The 20996-nt window shown below is 48.1% G+C and overlaps 1 protein-coding gene and 1 pseudogene across 1 annotated transcript; one reads left to right on the top strand and one right to left on the bottom strand.

The window, feature by feature from the left end:
• Positions 1 to 5591: 5591 nt before the first annotated feature.
• Positions 5592 to 7272, bottom strand: LOC103300737 (threonylcarbamoyl-AMP synthase-like; annotated as a pseudogene).
• A 1302-nt stretch (positions 7273 to 8574) lies between these two features.
• Positions 8575 to 12758, top strand: RPL24 (ribosomal protein L24). The gene is made up of 6 exons (XM_008161367.3): positions 8575 to 8678; positions 8800 to 8875; positions 9430 to 9540; positions 11456 to 11592; positions 11936 to 11999; positions 12639 to 12758. The coding sequence occupies exons 1-6, from the start codon at positions 8674 to 8676 to the stop codon at positions 12717 to 12719; spliced, it is 474 nt and encodes a 157-aa protein (XP_008159589.1). The 5' UTR covers positions 8575 to 8673; the 3' UTR covers positions 12720 to 12758.
• The last annotated feature ends 8238 nt before the right edge of the window (positions 12759 to 20996 follow it).

The following is a 20996-nucleotide window of genomic DNA, read 5'->3' as shown; positions in this document are numbered from 1 at the left end:
TTACAAGACAGCACAGCACTTACACGCAAAACTTATTCTGTGGTAAAGTCATTTTGACAATAAAAGCAAGCTCTCCCTTCATTCTCACACAGATTTGAAGTGGTTTTATTATTCGAGCTTAAACTACAGTTTTAGCAGTATTTTATAGACCTCAATACAAATAAAAAGGAAATTTTCAAATGTCAAGAATTATTTACTTGTGCCATTGAGCAGCTTTCATTTAACTTTAAATAAGAAATGATTGGATCTCACATGCTGAAAGGAAAATGTCCAGAGGATAATATAATTCTATAAGTGCCTTCCAAGAGATTAAAATCTCAACTAGGGCCTGGGGCAGGGAGTGGAGTAGACTGGAGGGGGTCAATGGGGAAAAGGGAGGACATATGTAATACTTTCAACAATAAAAAATTATTTATATATATATATATATTTATATATATATTTTTTATTTCAGAGAGGAAGGGAGAGGGAGAGATAGAAACATCAATGATGAGAGAGAATCATTGATTGGCTGCCTCCTGCACACTCCCTACTGGGGATCGAGCCCGCAACCCAGGCATGTGTCCTTGACCAGAATCAAACTTGTGACCCTTCAGTCCGCAGGCTGATGCTCTATCCACTGAACCAAACCGGCTAGGGCTAAATAATTATTTTTTAATAATAATAATAAAATAGATAAATAAAATCACGTGCCCTTGAATTGATCTCAGTATTGGACAGTGTTTATCTGGATTAAAAAGACTAAATTTGGGTACAAGATTAAATGTGTAAAATCTCATTACATATCAGGATTAACAGATAACATCTGCAATTGATTTTGATGATAGGGAATAACTTTGTTCCCTAATTAAGAGAAATGTTATCCACCTTTCCCAAAAAAGAATTTCATTCTTCTCTTTAGTAGACCTGTTTTACAAAAATTTGTACTGCATATTATTATGTTTTAAATCTCATCAGTGAAATTTTGGAAATCAGTTTTCTCTCTTTTTATATAAATACCCATATAGCCCTAGCTGGTTTGGCTCAGCGGATAGAGCATCAGCCTGCAGACTGAAAGGTCCCAGGTTTTATTCTGGTCAAGGGCACATGCCCGAGTAGCGGGCTTAATCCCCAGTCGGGGGCATGCAGGAGGCAGCAGATCAATGATTCCCTCTCATCATTGATGTTTTTATCTCTCTCTCCCTCTCCCTTCCTCTCTGAAATCAATAAAAATATACTTAATAATCCTATATAATAAAAGCCTAGGTGGTGTCACACCCTCGCATGACATCATCACAAGATGGCAGCCTTCATGTCATCACAAGATGGCCGCCACAAGATGGCCGGCAGGGGAAGGCAGTTAGGGGCAACCAGGCCAGCAGGGGAGGGCAGTTAGGGAGGACCAGGCCAGCAGGGGAGGGCAGTTGGGGACAAGCAGGCCTGCAGGGGAGGACAGTTGGGGGCAATTGGGCTGGCAGGGGAGGACAGTTGGGGGTGATCAGGCCGACAGGGGAGCATTAGGTGTCAATTAGGCCATCAGGGGAGCGGTTAAGGGGAGATCAGACTGGCAGGCAGAAGCGGTTAGGGGCAATCAGGACGGCAGGCAGGCAAGTGGTTAGGAGCCAGCAGTCCTGGATTGTGAGAGGGAGGTCCAATTGCCGGTTTAGGCCCGATCCCACTAAACCAGCAGTCAGACATCCCCCAAGGGGTCCCAGATTGGAGAGGGTGCAGGCCAGGCTGAGGTACACCCCCCCCCCGCCCACCCCCGCTCCCACCGGTGCAGATCTCTGTTCTGGAGGAAGTAAAATCTGAGTGGGAAGTGAGTCAGTGGAAGGGAAAAAAGACTTTCAGCCAAAGAAGCCATCTTGGGCACATGAGTGACAATCAATGGAATATGTGAAAAATAGTAGTTATCAACACCAAATCATATACTGGTAAACACGCTTCCTTCTGCTTACCTTTTTGAACCATCAGTAATACCAGTTTTTTCCAGAAGATGGCTCCCTTTATTTTCCCAAAATTTCATTATGAAAAATTTTCCTACAGAAAATTTGAAAGACTATTGTAGTGAACACCCAAATGCTCACCACTTTGATTCTGTTATCAATATTTTGTTATGCTTGTTGTTTTATCTCCTGTCTATCCACCTATCTATTCCTCAACCCATTTTGGTTTTTTATGTGTCACTACACCTCCCCCCATATACTTAAGCAAGTATTTCATTAACTAGTGCTCAATTTTTACTCACATTTCCTTTCTTTTAAAGTAAAATTTAGCCCTGGCTGGTTTGGCTCAGTGGATAGAGCGTCAGCCAGTGGACTCAGGGGTCCCAGGTTCGATTCTGGTCAAGGGCATGTACCTTGGTTTCGGGCACATCCCCAGTAGGGAGTGTGCAGGAAGCAGCTGTTTGATGTTTCTCTCTCATCAATGTTTCTAACTCTCTATCCCTCTCCCTTCCTCTCTGTAAAAAAAAAATCAATAAAATATATTTTTTAAAAAATAAAGTAAAATTTACATATAGTGAAATGCTCAAATCTTACATAGGCATTTCCTAAATTTTGACAAAATGTGTAATTAACCCTAAACCCATAAAAATATAGGACATTGTCATTAACATAGAAAGTTCCTGTATACCCCTCCCCATTTGATTCTTCCTCTCCCTCCCAGAAGCAACCACTGTTCTGGTTTTCCTTTTTCACCACAGATTAGTTTTGCATGGTGTAGAACTTGATAGATACAGAGTCATGCAGTACATACTTTTTTTGTAAGTCTTCTTTCACTTAGCATAATGGTTTTGGAACTCATGTTAATATGTAAAATCAATAGTTCATTCCATTTTATTTCTGAGTAGTAGTCCATTGTATAAATATAAATATCATAGTTTACTCTTATATTCACCTATTTATAGGGCACCTAGACTGTTTCCTGTCTGTATCCTATATAAAAAAAGCCTAGGTGGTGTCATGCCCTTGCACGACGCCCTAGAGCGACATCCTCACAAGATGGCCACCACAAGATGGCCAGCAGGGGAGGGCAGTTGGGAGTGACCAGGCTTGCAGGGGAGGGCAGTTGGGGGTGATCAGGCCAGCAGGGGAGGGCAGTTGAGGGCAATCAGGCCAGCAGGGGAGCAGTTAGGCATCAATCAGGCTGGCAGGGAAGCGGTTAGGGGGTGATCAGGCTGGCAGGCAGAAGCGGTTAGGGGCAATCAGGCAAGCAGGCAGGCGAGCAGTTAGGAGCCAGCAGTCCTGGATTATGAGAGGGATGTCCGATGGCCGGAGATCAGACCTAAACCGGCATTCGGACATCCCCCAAGGGGTCCCAGATTGGAGAGGGTGCAGGCCAGGTTGAGGGACACCCCCCTCCCCCCATGCATGAATTTCATGCACCGGGCCTCTAGTTATGAATAAAGATGCTATAAACATATATGAAGATTTTTTTGCTTTAAATGTTTTTTATTACAAAATAATGCAGGTGGTATTTACTTTTCCTATTTTTCAGGAATGAATTGTGGGACTTAAATCTTTTTTTTTTTTAATATATTTTATTGATTTTTTACAGAGAAGAAGGGAGAAGGATAGAGAGCTAGAAACATCGATGAGAGAGAATCATTGACCAGCTGCCTCCTGCACACCCCCTACCAGGGATGTGCCCACAGCCAATGTACATGCCCTTGACCGGAATCGAACCTGGGACCCTTCAGTCCGCAGACCGACGCTCTATCCATTGAGCCAAACCGGTTTCGGTGGGACTTAAATCTTTTGTCCAAAGCAGAATATTATCGTTAGAAACTTTTGACCATGGAAAAGGAATTAAAAGAGTATATCACAATATAGAGACTATTCCCCTACCCAACACCCAGCTTCAACCATTATCTGCTGCTGGTCAATCACTTTTCATCCAGGCCCTTACCGACTGGACCTTCCCTCATATTATTATTTTAAGGCAAATTCCAGCCATCCTGTTGTTTCATCTGTAGATATTTAGTATGTATCTGGAAAGGTAAACTATTAAAAAATAAACATAATGACAGTTCAGTGATAACAACTAAGGGATTAACACTACATGTTAATATCATCAAAAATCATACCTGTATTCATATTGCCTCATTGCCTGTCCAGCTGGTTTGTTCAAATCAGGCCTCAAATAAGATCCATACATTGTAATTGGTTGAGGAGGCACTTGGATTTCTTTTCATCGATAGGCAGAGTCAGTTGTGCAACCAGTGTCTTCACACAGGGCCCCGCTCAGGAGCACCCCATGCTTGGGGTTTAATGCTCTGCAGTCGCTGTCTTGAAAGACTTAATAATTGTACCTTTGGATTGTGTTTTGTAGGTGAAGTACAGTGGGATGATAGAGCACATACTTGGGACTTGGAGCCTCAGCTCCGATGTGGGCCCACTTCTAGGGACAGGTCCTAGAGAGTCAGGGGTTCCACAGCCCACTGATGCCAGCCTCCGCCTCTCCCTGCCCTCTCCCCAAATCTGGCAGCACCACCCTGCCTTCCACCCGCAGCTTGATCCCCCCATCCTGGATCCAGGTACATAACGCATCCCAGGGCATTGCTGGCTCGCTGCCGGCTGGGCAAGGAGGACTGTGGAAGGGATGGCTGACCCTACTTTTCCACCCCTCCTAACAAGTGAAAAAAGATACCTACCCTGAAAGGTCAAGAGATTGCAGAATAAAGGAAATAGCTTAATATTGTAGTACCTTTAACAGCATCTTTTTCCTGCTCTTGGTAAAAAGCACCCCACACTGGAGGTCATGAAAATTACACTGGGCCCTGAAAATTAGTTATGCAGCTAGTCCTGTCCATTCCTCTTTCAACCTCTCTCTCTCCCTTCCTCTCTCTCTCTCTCCATTTACATGCTGTTAATGAAATTCAGTTACCTTGTAGATGCCTATTGCACTCCTGTGGAGTCATTTCACATGTCCCTCTGTCCCCTATCCTATATAATAAAACCCTAATATGCAAATAGACCAAATGGTGCACTGACCACCAGGGGGCACTGACCACCAGGGGGCAGACGCTCAATGCAGGAGCTCTCCCTGGTGGTCAGAAGCCAGGTTCACGGTTGGTGAGTACAGCGGTGGTGGGAGCCTCTCCCGCCTCCACTGCAGGCAGGTGGTAAGGAGCGAGGAGTCCTGGACGGTGAGAGCCCCAGACTACGAGAGGGATGTCTGACTGCTGGCTTAGGCCTGACCAGGGATCAGCCAGCAGTCAGACATCCCCTGAGGGGTCCCGGACTGCAAGAGGGCACAGGCCTGGCTGAGGCACGCCCCCTCCCCTCCCTGCCTCAGTGCATGAATCTTTTGCACTGGGTCTCTAGTATTTCATATAATTGGTGGTTAGATATGAAGGCTTAATTAGATGTATAGTTTTTAAAATAATGCTGTATACTTTTTTAAAATATATTTTATTGATTTTTTTACAGAGAGGAAGGGAGAGGGATAGAGAGTTAGAAACATCGATGGGAGAGAAACATCGATCAGCTGCCTCCTGCACACCTCCTACTGGGGATGTGCCCGCAACCAAGGTACATGCCCTTGACCAGGAATCGAACCTGGGACCTTTCAGTCCGCAGGCCGATGCTCTATCCACTGAGCCAAACCAGTTAGGGCACAGACAGGTCAACCCAAGTTGAGCGGAGGTGACACTCGGGGCTCTTGCCATCCCCAATCGGCCCCCCATCAATTACCAGGGGCAGCTGAGGCCTGAGGTCCTGAAGTTGGCACTGGTGAGAGCAAGTGGTCCCCCAAACATCTGGGCCAATCCTGCATGGAGGCCTGGCCAGGAATCCGGATGCCTACAAGAGGAGTGAAGGGGTTCAGGTCCTTATGGAGCTCCTCCGAGCTTGTCATCACCAGGGTCACTGGTCCTGGTAACAGGTCTCTCAGGAGCCCCTGGAGGACTTTCACATGACAGTACCTAGACGGCGACCACGTGGCCCGGGCACAGCCACTTGGCCTCACCGCGGCCCTTGAGGGGTACAAGGCGCTCAGAGCCGCTGAGCAGCTGGCAGAGGAGGCCGGGCCCACAGCCTGTGGGTGGGGATGGCCACCGCAGCCCGCAGCACCTCTGTCCAATCGGCGCGTTCAGGGCTTGCGGGCCCCGTTCCCTGTAACAGCTGGGCCCCCTGCGGCCAAGCTGGGATCGAGGGCAGAGGAGTCGGCCTTTGCGGGTGGAGCCCTCAGACCCCTCACTCAATCCCATGCTGGCAGCCACCGCGGCCCTCCTTAAAGCTTCATAATTTTAAAGAAAGCTTCGTAATTCCTAAAGCTGTACAACTATTAAACCTGTCATCTTCTAACCTAGTTACTGGGCTTTGCTCTCAAAGGCCTCGGGGTTGACCAGCCTGCTGGGACCTCAGGTGGTAGAGTGTAAAAGGGCAAGACCCCGCCTACACCTGAGGAGAGAGTTAATGGGAGAAAACACTCAGAATGCACTTCCTGGTTTCTAGGGGTGGTAAACAGAGATGCGCTGCCCATCAGGCATCGTGGCCAGCAGCAGCCTCCGGCGGTCATGGGGTCTGGCTCAGCTGCTGAGAACCACTCCCTTAGGTCATGATTCGGGCCACGCACCTGTTATTGACAGGCAGCAACTGTTCCAGAGCTCCTGGCAGGCTGACTGGGGTTTTGTTGGGCCAGCAAAGTATTTACCTTCAGCCAAAATTGGTTTGGCTCAGTGGATAGAGCATCGGCCTGCGGACTGAAAGGTCCCATTGGTTGCGGGCACATCCCCAGTAGGGGGTGTGCAGGAGGCAGCTGATTGATGTTTCTAACTTTCTGTCCCTCTCCCTTCCTCTCTGTAAAAAATCAATAAAATATATATTTTTAAAAAAGTATTTACCTTCTGCCTCATACTATTTTCTTCCCCTTTCACAGGACTGATCCCTAATAAATATCTTGTATTTTTATACAGTCTCAGTAAATGCTTCAGTCTCAGTAAATGCTTCCAGTAAATGCATTACTAAATGCATAAATTCAGTCTCAGTAAATGCTTCCAGAGTAGCCAGCCTGTGACACAAGGTGATGTTTTCCCACATGTTCTACGATCTATTACTATAGGTACATGACTCCAAAAATATAACCTATTCCAAACACCCTTCTGATCTTGTTTAACTTCCCACTACATGGTGCCACCTTAATGCCGTGTGGCATCTTAAACTGAGTCTTGCCACAACTGACCATTTCCCCCACACACATGCCTCTTCCTCATCTCTGCCTTAAGACAACTGATACTGCTATTCACTAAGTCCCCATTTTCACCACTGCCTCACCTCCTGTTTTTTCCATTGCTATGTTAACAAATTATTCCCAAAACATAGTGGTTTGAAAACAATAAACACGTATGGTCTCACAGGTTCTGTGGGTTCGGAATTGGAGAGGGTTTGTCTGGGTGGGAACTGGCGCAGCAAAGGAACACGTTCTGCCCCAGAGCCTCTGGCGGGAGCACAGAGACCTGGATTTCAGTCCAGTGAGACTGATTTCTGACCTCTGGCCTCCAGAATTGAAAGAAAATACATTTCCAATTTTTTAGCTACCAGTTTTGTAGTAATTTGTAATAGCAACCACAGGAATTCAATACAGCAGGTGAAGTATGTACAAAGGTGAAGAAGCAGTGAAGAGAAGGTAGCGTCTCGGGAGGTACGTAGAGCTGAGAAGAGCACCAACGTTGGTTCAGAATTGCTCCATAAATAAATAAAGAACTGTTGGTCCAGAAAGAAACTCACTACAGACTGATTCATGTGCCTGTCAGCATAACTTATTGCTCGTCTCACATTCAGTTCTTATAAGTATATTTCTAATAACACATGATCTCACTCATCTAGGGGAAATGATGGACAACATAGACTGATGAACAAGAACAGAACCAGAAACAAGGAGGCATCGATTGGACTATCGGGCCTCAGAGGGAGGATAGGGGAAGGTGGGGGTAGGGGAGAGAGATCAACCAAAGGACTTGGTGCATGCATATGAGCCTACCCAATGGTTAAGTTCAACAGGGGGTTGGGGCATCCGTGGGGAGGAGTGTGGGATGGGAATGGGGGGTGAGGACAAATATGTGACCCCTTAGTCAATAAAGAAATTTAAAAAAATAAATAAATAAATAAAGAGAACGGGATACAGCTGCGCCTTTTGCCTATAAAAGAGAGTGTAACGATGAAGTCAGGAAAAAAATTATGGAGCGTATTGTGAACCTGGGCTTTGTGACACTATGTAAAATGCTTCTGGGAAATATTTGGGTCATTTCTTTTTTTAAAAAAATGTTTTTATTGATTTTAGAGAGGGGGAGGAGAGAGAAACATTGATGTGAGAGAAACACCCATGGGCTGCCTCCTGCAGGCCCCTCACGGGGGATCAAGCCGGAAACCCAGGCATCGGACACCTCCCCCAACGCACGGGAGGACGCTCAACCAACCCAGCCACACGGACCGCAGGAGAGGAAGACTCCGACACCCCCCGCCGGCCGGCCCGCCCGCTCAGCCCCAGAGCCCCCCGCCGCCCACCCCGGAACGCCTTCCCCGGAGGGAAGGCGGCCCCTCCCCAAAGGCCCCGCAGGCGCCTGGGCGTGACGTCATCACCGAGCGCCCGGGGGTAGGGCCGGGAATGGGGGAGGAGATTGCGCTCCTGACGTCCTTCCCATGAGCCTCTCCTTCTCTTCCCCATCTTTCCTGCTCTGCGGCGGCCGCAGCCATGAAGTAAGCGAGAGCCCCGATCCCAATCCTTCTCCATCTCGGGCAGATGGCCTCTCCGGCGGCCCGCGCGGGGCCTGCCCCTGCCGTGCACACCCTCCCTGACGCGCTCTCGCTTTCGTTGCAGGGTCGAGCTGTGCAGCTTCAGTGGGTACAAGATCTACCCCGGACACGGGAGGCGCTATGCCAGGACCGACGGGAAGGTGATGTGTGCTCCTAAGGGGGACTGGTTCGGTCCGGGCGGCTCACGGACCCCGTCATTCTCGGTCCCCGGAAGGCTTGCTCCAGGGGCCCTGCGTGCGGTGGTCGGGATCAGAATCCTAGTCTAAGCGAACCATTTTTGGGCTTTGGTCTGCTGTGAGTCAGGTGGGAAGTTAGGAGTTTGTGTGCCTTGAATGTCCCGGTGTGAGGGAAAGTGTCCATAAAGCCCGGCGGTTTTATGAACACCGGGCCGCCTGGCCTCCCGGGCGGGACCGGAACCAGAACCAGATGCCTCCCGGAGGGTGACGCCCCGCCCTCCCGGCTGCGGGCGCTCAGCGTCGCCGGCTCAGACAGGACCCAACGCAGATATTCGCGGTGCCACCCCGTTAGTTACCTGCCGGTTGTGTGACACTGGCCATCTGCTCTCTGTGGGCCTCGGTTTGGTAAAATGAGGGTATAGAACTATAAATGCGTTTGCTGAGGATTTCAAGCCCAGCCTTTTCCTCCTTCGCCTAGTTGAGGAGGTAACTTCTCTACTTGGACCTTGTCGCGACAGGTTTTCCAGTTTCTTAATGCAAAATGCGAGTCGGCATTCCTTTCCAAGAGGAATCCTCGGCAGATAAACTGGACTGTCCTCTACAGAAGAAAGCACAAAAAGGGACAGTCGGTAAGTGGAGTGCGCTTTGATGTTGTGGGCAGCCTCTGAAGTTGGTTAAGCTCTGATCATCGGCTGCTGCTCTGTAAAATTGTAACTGAAGGAGACGGTGTGGGAAAGCCTCAGCCGTCACACAGTGAAGTGAAAATGATTAATGTAAAGTGTCTCCTTATATTTCTTACTAGTCTCACAGTAAATGCCAAGTTGAAATTTGAAGCATCCCTTTGCCAAAGTCAGGTAAATTACATCAAACATACTTGGGTATAGGGCACTTGGAAGAATTTAAGGTGTTACAGTGAATGGAAGCTAAGTAATTATTATGGTAACTTGGTTTTTATTACATTTATAGGCATAGATGTCAGTGGAGTTTTCCACTCCCCTGATGGTTCTCGAGACTGGGTGTGTTTTTTGAAGTGCTCTTTTAGCGTGAGGGAGATTTTTGAGACAAGGTTTGAGTGCTGTGGCAGTAGGATTAGTATGCAGGAGGCTTGGGGTAAAGTGGATTTGACACATCCAGTGGGGTGGCCATATGCTGATGAGGATGTGGAGAAATTGGAACCCTTGTGCATGCTTCATGTAAGATGGCATGGGCACTGTGGAAAACGGTTTGGTGGTTTCTCAGAACTTTAAACAGAATTATTATTTTTTATTATTTTATTTATTTTTTAAATATATTTCTTTATTGATTTCAGAGAGAAAGGAAGAAGGGTAGAGAGATAGAAACATCAATGATGAGAGAGAATCATTGATCGGCTGCCTCCTGCACGCTTCCACTGGGGATCGAGCCCACAACCCCGGCACGCACCCCTGGCGGGAATCGAACCTGGGACCCTTCAGTCCGCAGGCCTACACTCCATCCACTGAGCCAAACCGGCTAGGGCTAAACAGAATTATTATTGTAAGATCCAGCAATTCCATTTCTAACTATATACCCACGAGAATTATAAGCAGGAGAGTATGCAGATAACTTGTACATTGCTGTTCGTAACACTGTTATTCCCAGTAGCCAAAAGGTGGAAACAACCCAAATGTCCCCTCAGTGGATTTGTGAATAACAAAATGTGGTATATGCATACAGTGGAATATTATTCAGCCTCAAAAAGCTTCCAGCTTCTGTTATTCCACTTTTATGAGGTACATAAAGTAGGCAAATTCATAAAGACAAAGTAGAGGTTGGGGGGAGCTATTGTTTAATGGGTGCAAAGTTAGTTTGGGGTGATGAAAAAGTTCTGGAGATTAATAGTAGTGGTTGCACATAATTATGGGTGTACTTAATATCACTGAATTATACACTAAAAATGCTTTAAAATGGTCAGCTTGATATATATATTTCACCACAATAAGAAAAATATTTTTAAAATGTATTTGAGATGGAAAAAAAGTATAAATAAGCAAATAGTGGAATTTTATATAAGATTTCATCATAGCAAAAAGTTTAAAGTAAAATGAGCATTTTAGTGTAACCACAAATGTTCCCTGTTTTTTCCATGTGTTCTGTTTAACATTGTAAAGATATTTGCATATCCCTGCCTTAATAAACAGTTCTTTTAAAGTACTATCTGGTTGACTTTCTTAGAGTTTCACTTTTTGTAGTAAAAAATGGTCAGGATTTGTAATAGATGGTTTAAATAAAAGATCCAAGAGAGAGCTCCCCTGCCCCCTTCCAACTTATGGTATATAGCTACAGCAGGGAGAGTCCTCACCTGAGGATGCTGGTGGCCTGACTTCCAGCCTCCAGAACTGTGAGAAATAAATTTCTGTTTATAAGCTGTTCGGTCTGGTCTTTTGTTACAGCAACCCAAGTGGACTAAGACAAATGCTAATCTTAAAAGACTTTATTTACCCTGCCTCAAAGACTTTATTCATTTCTCACCCAAATTCATGGAGAACGATTCATAAGTGTCCTCCCCGTCTTTTTGTTCTGTAGGAAGAAATTCAAAAGAAAAGAACCCGCCGTGCAGTCAAATTCCAGAGGGCCATCACTGGTGCATCTCTTGCTGATATAATGGCCAAGAGGAACCAGAAGCCTGAGGTTAGGAAAGCTCAGCGAGAACAAGCTATCAGGTGAGGAAGCCTTCTTATGAGCATTATTTAGGGTTAATAATCAGGAGTTTGTAATACAGTCTAATAAGTCAAGCATGTCGGGCCACAAGTTTGACATGCTTGGCTCTAAGTGATTTGTTGACATTTCTACATGCAATGAATGCTGCTGTGCAATTTCTAGTATATGTTAAACTGACTTGGGGGTTAATAACATTGACAGCCCCCTTGGGCTTATCCTAAAAATAATCGGGGGTAGGGAAAGAATATGATCATTTTACTTTTCCAAAACAATCTAGCTCCTTGTTAATAATCTGTATCCTTAAAGAGTAAAGCACTTTGCCTTAAGTTATTTTTAACCCTACAGGGCTGCCAAGGAAGCAAAAAAGGCTAAGCAAGCATCTAAAAAGACAGCAATGGCTGCTGCTAAGGTAATTGTGGAATTATCTTGGACTTCTTATTTAAAAATGTGTGTGTGTGTATTATTGATTTCAGAGAGGAAGTAAGAGAAACATCAATGATGAAAATCATTGATTGGCTGCCTCCTACTCACCCCCCACTGGGGATCAAGCCTGCAACCTGGGCATGGGAATCAAACCATGACCTCCTGGTTCATAGGTCGACGCTCAACCAGTGAGCCATACTGTCCAGGCGGAAAACTTAATTTTAGTCCAAATTGTGGTAAATAAGAAGTTCTGGGTTTTTTAAAGAATTCAGTGCAAGGCTCTAATGGCAATGATGTTCATAACTGGTTTCTGGGTGTTTTGTTTTTTTTGTGTGTGTGTTTTTTTTAACATTGTTTTTTTTAAAGCTTATTTTGAAATTTTAAATTTACAGAAAAGTTGTCAATAATAGAGTTTACACAGCTTTTCTCAATGTTATCAATTTAGATAAGCATAGTAAAAAAAAAAAAAACCAAAAACACAGAAATTAGTATTTGTCCTGTATGACTAATGTCCTTTTTTTGTTAGGATACAATTCCATATCCCACACTAGGCATAAGAGTTGCAAAAAAGTGATTAAGAAAGAAAGTTGCATGGAATAATACCACATAATATATCTTTTTACAGGCCCCCACAAAGGCAGCACCTAAGCAAAAGATTGTGAAGCCTGTGAAGGTCTCTGCTCCCCGTGTTGGTGGAAAACGCTAAGTTGGCAGATGAGATTCTTAAATAAAGACCTGACTATAACTAATTGTGGTGGATTTTTTTACTCTGAAAATAGAGGCATATTGTGCCTACATGGTAATAGTTGAACTATAAAGTTAAGAATTTAAGACCTAGGCATTTTTACAAGAGTTCATTTCTCTGAAATAATACCTCCTAATATAAGGTCTCTTGGTTGGAGAGATGTTAAGCCAAATGATATACATAAGGTCTGTACGGTTAAACACTAGCTTTGCTCAGCTGAGATATAAGAGCACATTACATGGATGGCACTGTCTTAACCTTTTGGTCATGCGACTAAGCACTAGGATGCTGTGTAGAGTTCAGGTTGATTACTAAAACATGCACTTTTTTCTATTGTGTCTGTAGGAAGTAGACCTTTTTTATTTTTTTTTTAAATTATTTTTTTCCATGATAAGTGAATTCATTTATGTTAATTGGCTTTGCCTTTTGTTCACTGGTATCTCACCTCTTACCCTTACCTTATAGCTGAGTTCTAAGTGCTTAAAACTATCAGTTGTATTATTCTATTATTTTCCAAAACCAAGTTTTAAGTGATGAGCACATCTTCAGTAGAATATACTTACAAATGCCCAACGCAGTTTGTTGAGCTGTAAGTTTGACAGAGCCATAGTTAAAATTGCAGAAATGCCTGAGTAGTCTGCTGATGTTCAAGAGATAATGTGTATATGGAATGTGATGTGGAAAATAGTAATCAGTGATGATAAAAAGTTACAGAAAGTAGATCATCTTACCTGTACCACATTGTGCCAGGTTTCAAGGAAACAAGTCACAGCTCTTGAGAAACGTACTTCCCTGGGGGCTTTCACAGCCCTCACTTCACTCCATCCTCTCGGCTGCCTGTCAGTGGGTAAACCAGGGTCTTCCCTACAGAGGTGGAAACAGATGAGGTCACTGAAGGCCAGGCTCCGGGGGACAGACCTTGGGCCCTGCTGCTGGTGTCCCGAGCCTGCAGCCCCCGAAAGAGGCACAGGCTGCTTGACAGAATGGCCCGGAAGCTTAACTGCCTGGGTGAAATGACCAGCCTTTTATCATCAGCTGCATCCTTGACCCCCCAACCCTGAGGACTGGGCAGAGCCTGCCTTAAGGCACAGTCTGGACTGGACTTCCTGCAGGCCATCTGCTTTTATGGGGTCAGGTGACCTTTTGGGGGCAGTTGGCCCAGCTCCCAGACACTGCACTAGGCCTCTGTACTCCTTTGCAGGAGGAGAGGGGTTGGGACTGGAGGCCAAGCTGGGTGGCCTGATGGCAGGTCCAGAGCTGAGCTCCCAGTTGGGTGCTCCCTTGCTGCTCAACTCAGCTTCCGGTCAGCAGGCACATGGGCCTGCAGGCCAGTTGACACAACAAACGGTCCCTGCCTCAGGACCACGCCCAGCCCAGTTCCTGATGGCTTGAGGTAATTCAGTCTCGGAATTAAACTAAGACCCAAAGTGATTTTACTTTGAGCCAGGGAAACGAACTTCTGACAACTCACCAAATGAGATATAATACATGTGGCTTTGAAGCCACAGAATGTCCCACCATCTGAGTCATAATCCTTCTCACTCAGGCCCCAGATGGAGCTTTGGCCTGTGGTTACGTGCCCTGTGGGTTCTGCTACACCTGCTGGTCCCTTAGCCTCTGGAGAGTGAAATGATGGGGTGCACTGACTGCCATCCTGCACTGTACAGCACCCATTTGGGGACACTTTTTTGGTATCCCAACACAATTGGTTATTTAAAACTCCTATACAATGAAGCTCACACCACCTCCACTCTAGAATGTGACCCGAGGTCCACCTCAGCTACCCTCCTGTACAGTTCTGGGTGGGATATGCTTGGGGATGTCAGCCCTGCCCACTTTGGCATGTTGCCTATAAGGCAAAATCTTCCAGGAGCCCAGGTACCTCACCATAAAAACTCCAGAGCACAAGCCTTGGCCTGCCGCCTGCCCACACCACTGCTCTGCCTGTTGTAATGCCCCCACCTCCTTCTCCAGCCCAGAGGACGTCAGCCAGGGACTGGGTCTCCTCCAGAACTTGTACCCAGCCACCACCCCTCCCGCCATCTGGTGCCAGATTCAGAGCAGCCTGGCTCTGTTCTGAGGCATGGCATCTTTTGCTCCCTCTGGCCCGAACTTCCTAGAATAAAAAGACTCCCAAAGTGACATGACACCAGGATATCAGGCTGAAGTTGATTGCAGGGCAAAGGTCTCCAGGCCATGTGCCCACCAGCACCTGGGCACAGAGTCATCCAAGGGGCCATGCTGTGAATACCCCCAAGCACTGGTCAGGCCTCAGCACCCAGCCACCAACCACTGATGTTTTAGAACCTGCCTCTGACAAGCAGCACCCTCTGCCTTCACAGAGTCCCATGACCTGGAAGTTGGATTTTCACCTAGCCAGTGGCCTCAGATTTCTCATACCGGCATCAAAATGCCCCCCTCTTTTGGATTCAGGTTCTTGTCCTGATTCCTGACCTTTTATCTGTCTTACCACTGGGACTGCTTCTTCCCTCTTTGGTAGTTGGGGCACCACCTGGGAGCCAGGGCTGAGACCAAGGCTGCCAGAAAGTGGGGGGGCGGGGTGTGCTGTTGTGGGTGTTGTGAGGCCGCTTCCTCACTCCCTGCACTTTCTGGGCTTAGATTCTTAGAGAACACCTTGGTAATGATGTTCTCTAAGAGGACATCAGCAGGCTCCTCAGGCATTTCTGCAATACCAAGGAGGACTGGTATGAGGTATTTCTCTTCCACCAGGTAGCAGTCTCTTCCAGCCACCTCACTTGATGGCCACAGGCAGCTGATTAGGCGAACACTGAGGGACACCTTGGGGTTGGACACCCGGTGTGCATGTGGGTGGGGTTCTGCCTGTAGGTGAGCGGGGTTTGACAGTTGTCCTCGGTTTCATAGAGCGGGAGTGCCAGAACGGAAGGTCTGCCTGGGCCAAAGTCACAGGTGGCTCTCCTTGGGGGCCTGAGGTTTACCTTTGCTGAGTGAGGTGTCCAGTTTGGAAATCTAGGAATTGGATACTGAAGGTGGACCGGCATAAACGGCTTTTGAGGGTAGGCTGGTGACTGCCCCTTGCCGAGTGTGCAGTCAGGTGCAGGAAGCTGGGATGGAGGGTGAGCAGGCAGGTGGGGCTGTCTGGACTCTGAATGTGGGTCAGCTGTTGCTATTTCTGACCTGGGGGTCCAGGACAGAGACCCTGACTTTAGGGTCTGCAGATGGATGGGGTTTATGGGCTTCTGGTTAGTGGTCTCAGACTACCCTTGGTGGAGTGGACAGCTTAGGTGGAGGCGGGTGGTGTCCCAGGCACTCTCTGTTGGAGGTTGCCCTGTCGGGAGACCAAAGCATCCATCTTGGAGTTTGGTTCCCTAAGTGAAGGGGCATTCATGGGACTCTTGGTGCGTTTGGATGCTAGTTCTTTGCTCAGTGGGGTGTCCTAGGTGGAGCATTTTGGTGGAGAACCTGTTGTGTGGAAGAACATGGATATCTACTTGTGGGAAGGAGCTTGTTTATTGCTCTACCTTAACGTGGAGAGGGGTGGCCCACATGCTAGATGCATGTTGACCACTGCGTGAGTACAGGACGCCCTGAAAATGCCGGGGACTACCTCGCCTTGGGTCCTGGCTGGCTCCTTCAAGGGCCAGCAGCCCCCTCTTAACTTTCGGAACTAAACACTGGTCTCTCCCTTTCCTCTCCCTCCCACTCCCCTTCTCAATGGGGGACGGTGGCCAGACAGCCTGGGAAGTGGACCCTGCTGCAGGCACACCTGGCCACCTGTCAGGGACCGCCCTTCCCCCCACACACACCTCCACTTCCCAGCCGAGGCCGGGAAAGCCCCTCCTCTGTCTTCTCTGGACTCGGTCTGGTCTCCGTGCTGGTTTCTGGCTCTTTGCTCACTGCCTACCCTGGAAGCTCCTCCTAGAACAGTGATGGGCAACCTTTTGAGCTTGGTGTGTCAAACTTCGCCAAAAAAACTGAGCATAACTCGGGTAGTGTGTCACTTTGAGGGAAAAACTAACTCCAAGACACTAGTCGCAAATGTTTCATCCTCAGGAGCAGCAAATGTTTCATCCTCAGCATGCGGTCGCGTGTCATCAGAAATGGCTACGCGTGTCAGTGCTGACACGCATGTCATAGGTTCGCCATCACTGTCCTAGGGTTTCCCGTCCGCAGCCCCGCGAGTGCGGTGTGGGCCCGGTACCAGTGCAGGTGCGTGTGTGCCTGTAGCGCAGACGTGGTACGGTGGTTGCGTGTGCGGGGGCAGGCGCATGTGCAGAGGAGGCGCAGCCGGTGGGCGGGGCGAGCTTTCCTGCCGGGGCGAGGCGGGAAGGTGGGCCCAGCGGGGAGTCCGCTTGGGCGGGGCTAATTCCTCCGCGCAGCCTGGCGGCGGGCGGGGCGGTGCCGGCGGTGGCTGAGCGGGTAGGTGCGCGGCTGCAGATGCACCGCTAGCGGCGCGCGAGCCGCAAACTAACGCCCTAAGGGCACACCCACTGTTGCCCCCTCCCAGGGGTTGCGAAGTTCCCACGAGGCAGGAGCGAAGTGGGGGAGCCCTCCGAGATTTCCGAGCCCCCTCCGGCCCGCTGGGCCTGGCAGCCCCTGTGGCGGGGGGCGGGGAGAAGGAAGGTGCCAGAGGGCTCTGCCGATGAGATAGGTGTGGGGAAGGGCCAGAGGTGGGATCTGAAAGGAGGGGCGGGGCTCTGGTCCTTCAGCACCAGACCCTTCCCACGGCCTGCAGGGAGCTCCTCTCTTCCCTGCTTCCCATCTTCTTGCTTTTCCTAAGCACCTTTTGGATCTTCCCAGCTGCTTGACTAAAGTTAATGCTTTTTATTCTTTCTTAATCCTCACCCGGTGATATTTTTCCATTGATTTTTAGAGAGAGTGGAAGGGAGGGGGAGAGACAGAGAGAAACCTCCATGCACATGTGTCTTGACCAGGGCCCGGGATCTAGCCTGGAACCGAACCAGGGACCCTTTATTTCAGGGATAGGAGAGGGGTGGGCAGGATTCACTAATTCCCCCAACAGTGCCCTAATACGGGTTTATAAAAACAATCACCAAAATCTGAAAACCTATTATGTGCCAAGCTGAGAGCTGAAAACAAGTATGTGGTCTCACTTTATTATTTTTTATTTTGTTTCTGTTATGGTTGCCGAAGGAGGCACGCACGAGGCCATAGTGGTAAGGGATTATAAATTTATTAGGTCATCTGGATACCAGATGGGCTGAGCCCCAAAATGGTGCCAGCACCCAGGGACAGGGAGTCAGATTTTAAAGGACTCTAGGTGGGCTTTTTCTAGGCGGAGATTCTCTGGGTGGGTCAGGATTCTGGGAAAGTCCAGAGGGGAGAGATAATGGTCTTAACAAGTAAGATGTGGTCAGGTGAAAGGGAATGTCCATTGTGAAGTGGCCTAAAGGTCAGTTCCCAGGGGGTGGGGTATCGATTCAATTATTTGATCAGACCTAACAGTTTCTTTTTTACGTGTTCTCACTTTAAATTCCCATTGTCAGTTTAAGAAACAGGCACAAAGGGGCTGCTTGGTTCTGGCTGTCGGAGGGGGATCCAGAGCACGGTGTGCTCTTAGGGGGGAGGGGAAATGCTCCTTTCCCTGTCGGTGGAAATTGTCAGTGTGGTGGACCAGGGTGTCCTGTAAAGTGTAGATGGGCACATGCCACCGGGTGGTGCTTAGTGTCAGCTCTCTGTAGTTGACCACCACTTTCTCACAGCCTTGGAGACCCCTGCCCGCCTCACAGCACTGTTCCGAGGGTCAAATTAGACGTGGCCCTGTGGAGACCCAACCAGCTGGAGAGTGCAATGACTCGTACAGCACACCCACGCAGGCACACTTCTTTGGCAGTCTAACACCATTATTTATTTAAAAGTCCTATACATCATTAAGCTCATTTCACCTCCACCCCAGGAGGTGACTCATATTCCACCCAACTCCCTTCCAGTCTGTCTGGGGTGGGTGTGCATGGGGACATCACCACGGCCCACGTTGGCATGTTGCCTGGCCCTGCAAGAACCCCTGCACCTCATCATAGCTCTCCAGAGCAGGGACCTCGGCCTGCCACCCACACCACTGCTGGGCCTGTTATAATGCCCCCACCTCCCGCTTCAGGGCCTGGAGGTCAGCCAGGGACACCTCTGTGCTCAGGGCCTGGGCCTCCTCCAGATCTTGCTCCCAGTTCCCCGCCTCAATTAGTGGAGATATTAGGGAGGCCCAATCCACTCCGAAGGCACCATTCAATCAGAGAACTCCCCAGATGAAAATAGTCCCCCAAGTGACATGCCACCAGGATACCAGGCTGACACTGGTCCCAGGCTGGGCCTACCAGCAGCTTAGGACAGTGAGTCATCCAAGGAAACTTACTGTAAATGGCTCCAAACACAAGCCAGGTCTCAGCACCTGGCCCCAACCACTGATGTTCAGGAGCCCACCTCTGACAAAGACACAATCTCTACCTTTACACACAGCCCTTGACCTTGCCCCTGACTGGGAAGATAAATTTCTGCCAGGACATCTGATATTTTATGTTAGCTCTTTTGAGTGTAGGCTGTTCTTCCTGTCCCGTTTCCTGGTCTTTGATCATTATGAGTTTTAACCCTTTGCACTCGCTTGCTTTTTTCTCGATTCCTTTATTCTACTCGGGATTTAATTTTTTAAATACCCCAGATTTTACAAAGCGCAGCAGTAGAATAAATAACTGGAGTTTCTTTTCATACAAACTTATTTATTTGGATTTTTTTATATTTCAAATTATGGATACATTCAAAGAGTATAAAAAGAGCTGCTACTGATGCTAACGGTGTCGAGTCACACTTGACATCCGAGTGCAAAAGGTTAAAGGGGGAGAGGCTTATGGGACTAGTTCTTCCCTCTCTGGCTGTTGGGGTACCACCTGGGTACTAGAGACATGGCCAGGACCAAGGCAGCCATAAGATGAGGTATGTGTCTTCTCTCTCTACACTCCCTGCACCATGTGGGTTGAAGATTCTCAAGGACACTTTGATAATGGGGTGAATGAGGACAGGTATGAGGTATCTTTCTACCAGGTAGCAGCCAGACAGTTGGAAGACTTGGGGAGGTTGAGGAACAAAACAACTTGGGGTTGATTGGACACTCTATGTGCATGTGGGTAGGGCCCTGGCAGTTGGGGAGCAGGGTTTAGCAGCTGTCCTTTGCTGTGTGGAGGGTCAGTTGTAGCGCCAGGACAAGGGCTCTACAGGTGGGTTGGCTGTTGCTATTTTCTGACAAGGGAGTCCATGACAGAGACCCGGGCTTTAGGATCTACAGGTGGATAGGGGTCTATGGCTTCTGATTGGTGGTCCCAGGCTGCCCTTGGCTGAATGGAGGCTTGACTGCAAATAGCTTAGATGGTGCCCCAGACACTCTCTTTGGGAGACTATATAACCTAGGTTGTCCTGTTTTCAGATTTCAGGAGTTTACAAATAAAATGCTTTGTATTTTATTTTATTTTTTAAACATGCTTACTGATTTCAGAGAGAGGAAGGGAAAGGGAGATGAATCATTGATCGGCTGCCTCCTGCACATCCCCTACAGGGGATCGAGCCCGAAACCTGGGCATGTGCCCTTGACTGGAATTGAACCCAGGACCCTTCAGTCCGCAGGCCGTTGCTCTATCCACCAAGCCAAACCAGCCGGGGCAAATGCTTTGTATTTTAAATAGCCAATAAAATAGATCCTGAAGTTATTTGAACATACTTTCCCCAATCATAAACTGTAACTTGAGCATTCAGGCAAACATCATGTCTTCTTTCTAGTTTCACATAACTGGCTACTTTTTAAATTTTATTTAATAAGCATTATTTGACATACAATATTGTGTGAGTTTAAGGTGTACACATATTGACTTGATCCACTTATATGACGGTATGACTACCACTGTAGTGCAGTGAACCCTTCTGACAGTGGGTGTTTGGCTGGAGCCCAGCAGGCCAGGCGGGGCTGCAGTGCCTGCAGAGCTGGCTGGGGACAGGCGATCCACAGCACATGATGGGAAATGACACAGCTTCCAGAAACTTTGGGCAAAGAGGAGAGAATAAGCCTGCGGGCAGATGGAAGACGTGGGAACAAGTGAAGGACAGGAGCATGGTGAGGCATTGCTTCCAGAGAGTCCACTGAGAAGCAGGGCTGCAGTACGGGGCGTGGCCGGCCTGGGGTCTCCGAGAAGGCAGGGTGGCTCCGGGTGTGGGAGAGGCACTTCTTACAGAGAGGGGACCTGGGCTTCTCCCACCCAT

Source organism: Eptesicus fuscus, chromosome 3 (assembly GCF_027574615.1).
Source record: "Eptesicus fuscus isolate TK198812 chromosome 3, DD_ASM_mEF_20220401, whole genome shotgun sequence".
NCBI lineage: Eukaryota > Metazoa > Chordata > Mammalia > Chiroptera > Vespertilionidae > Eptesicus > Eptesicus fuscus.
This window is presented reverse-complemented; position numbering and strand designations above follow the sequence as displayed.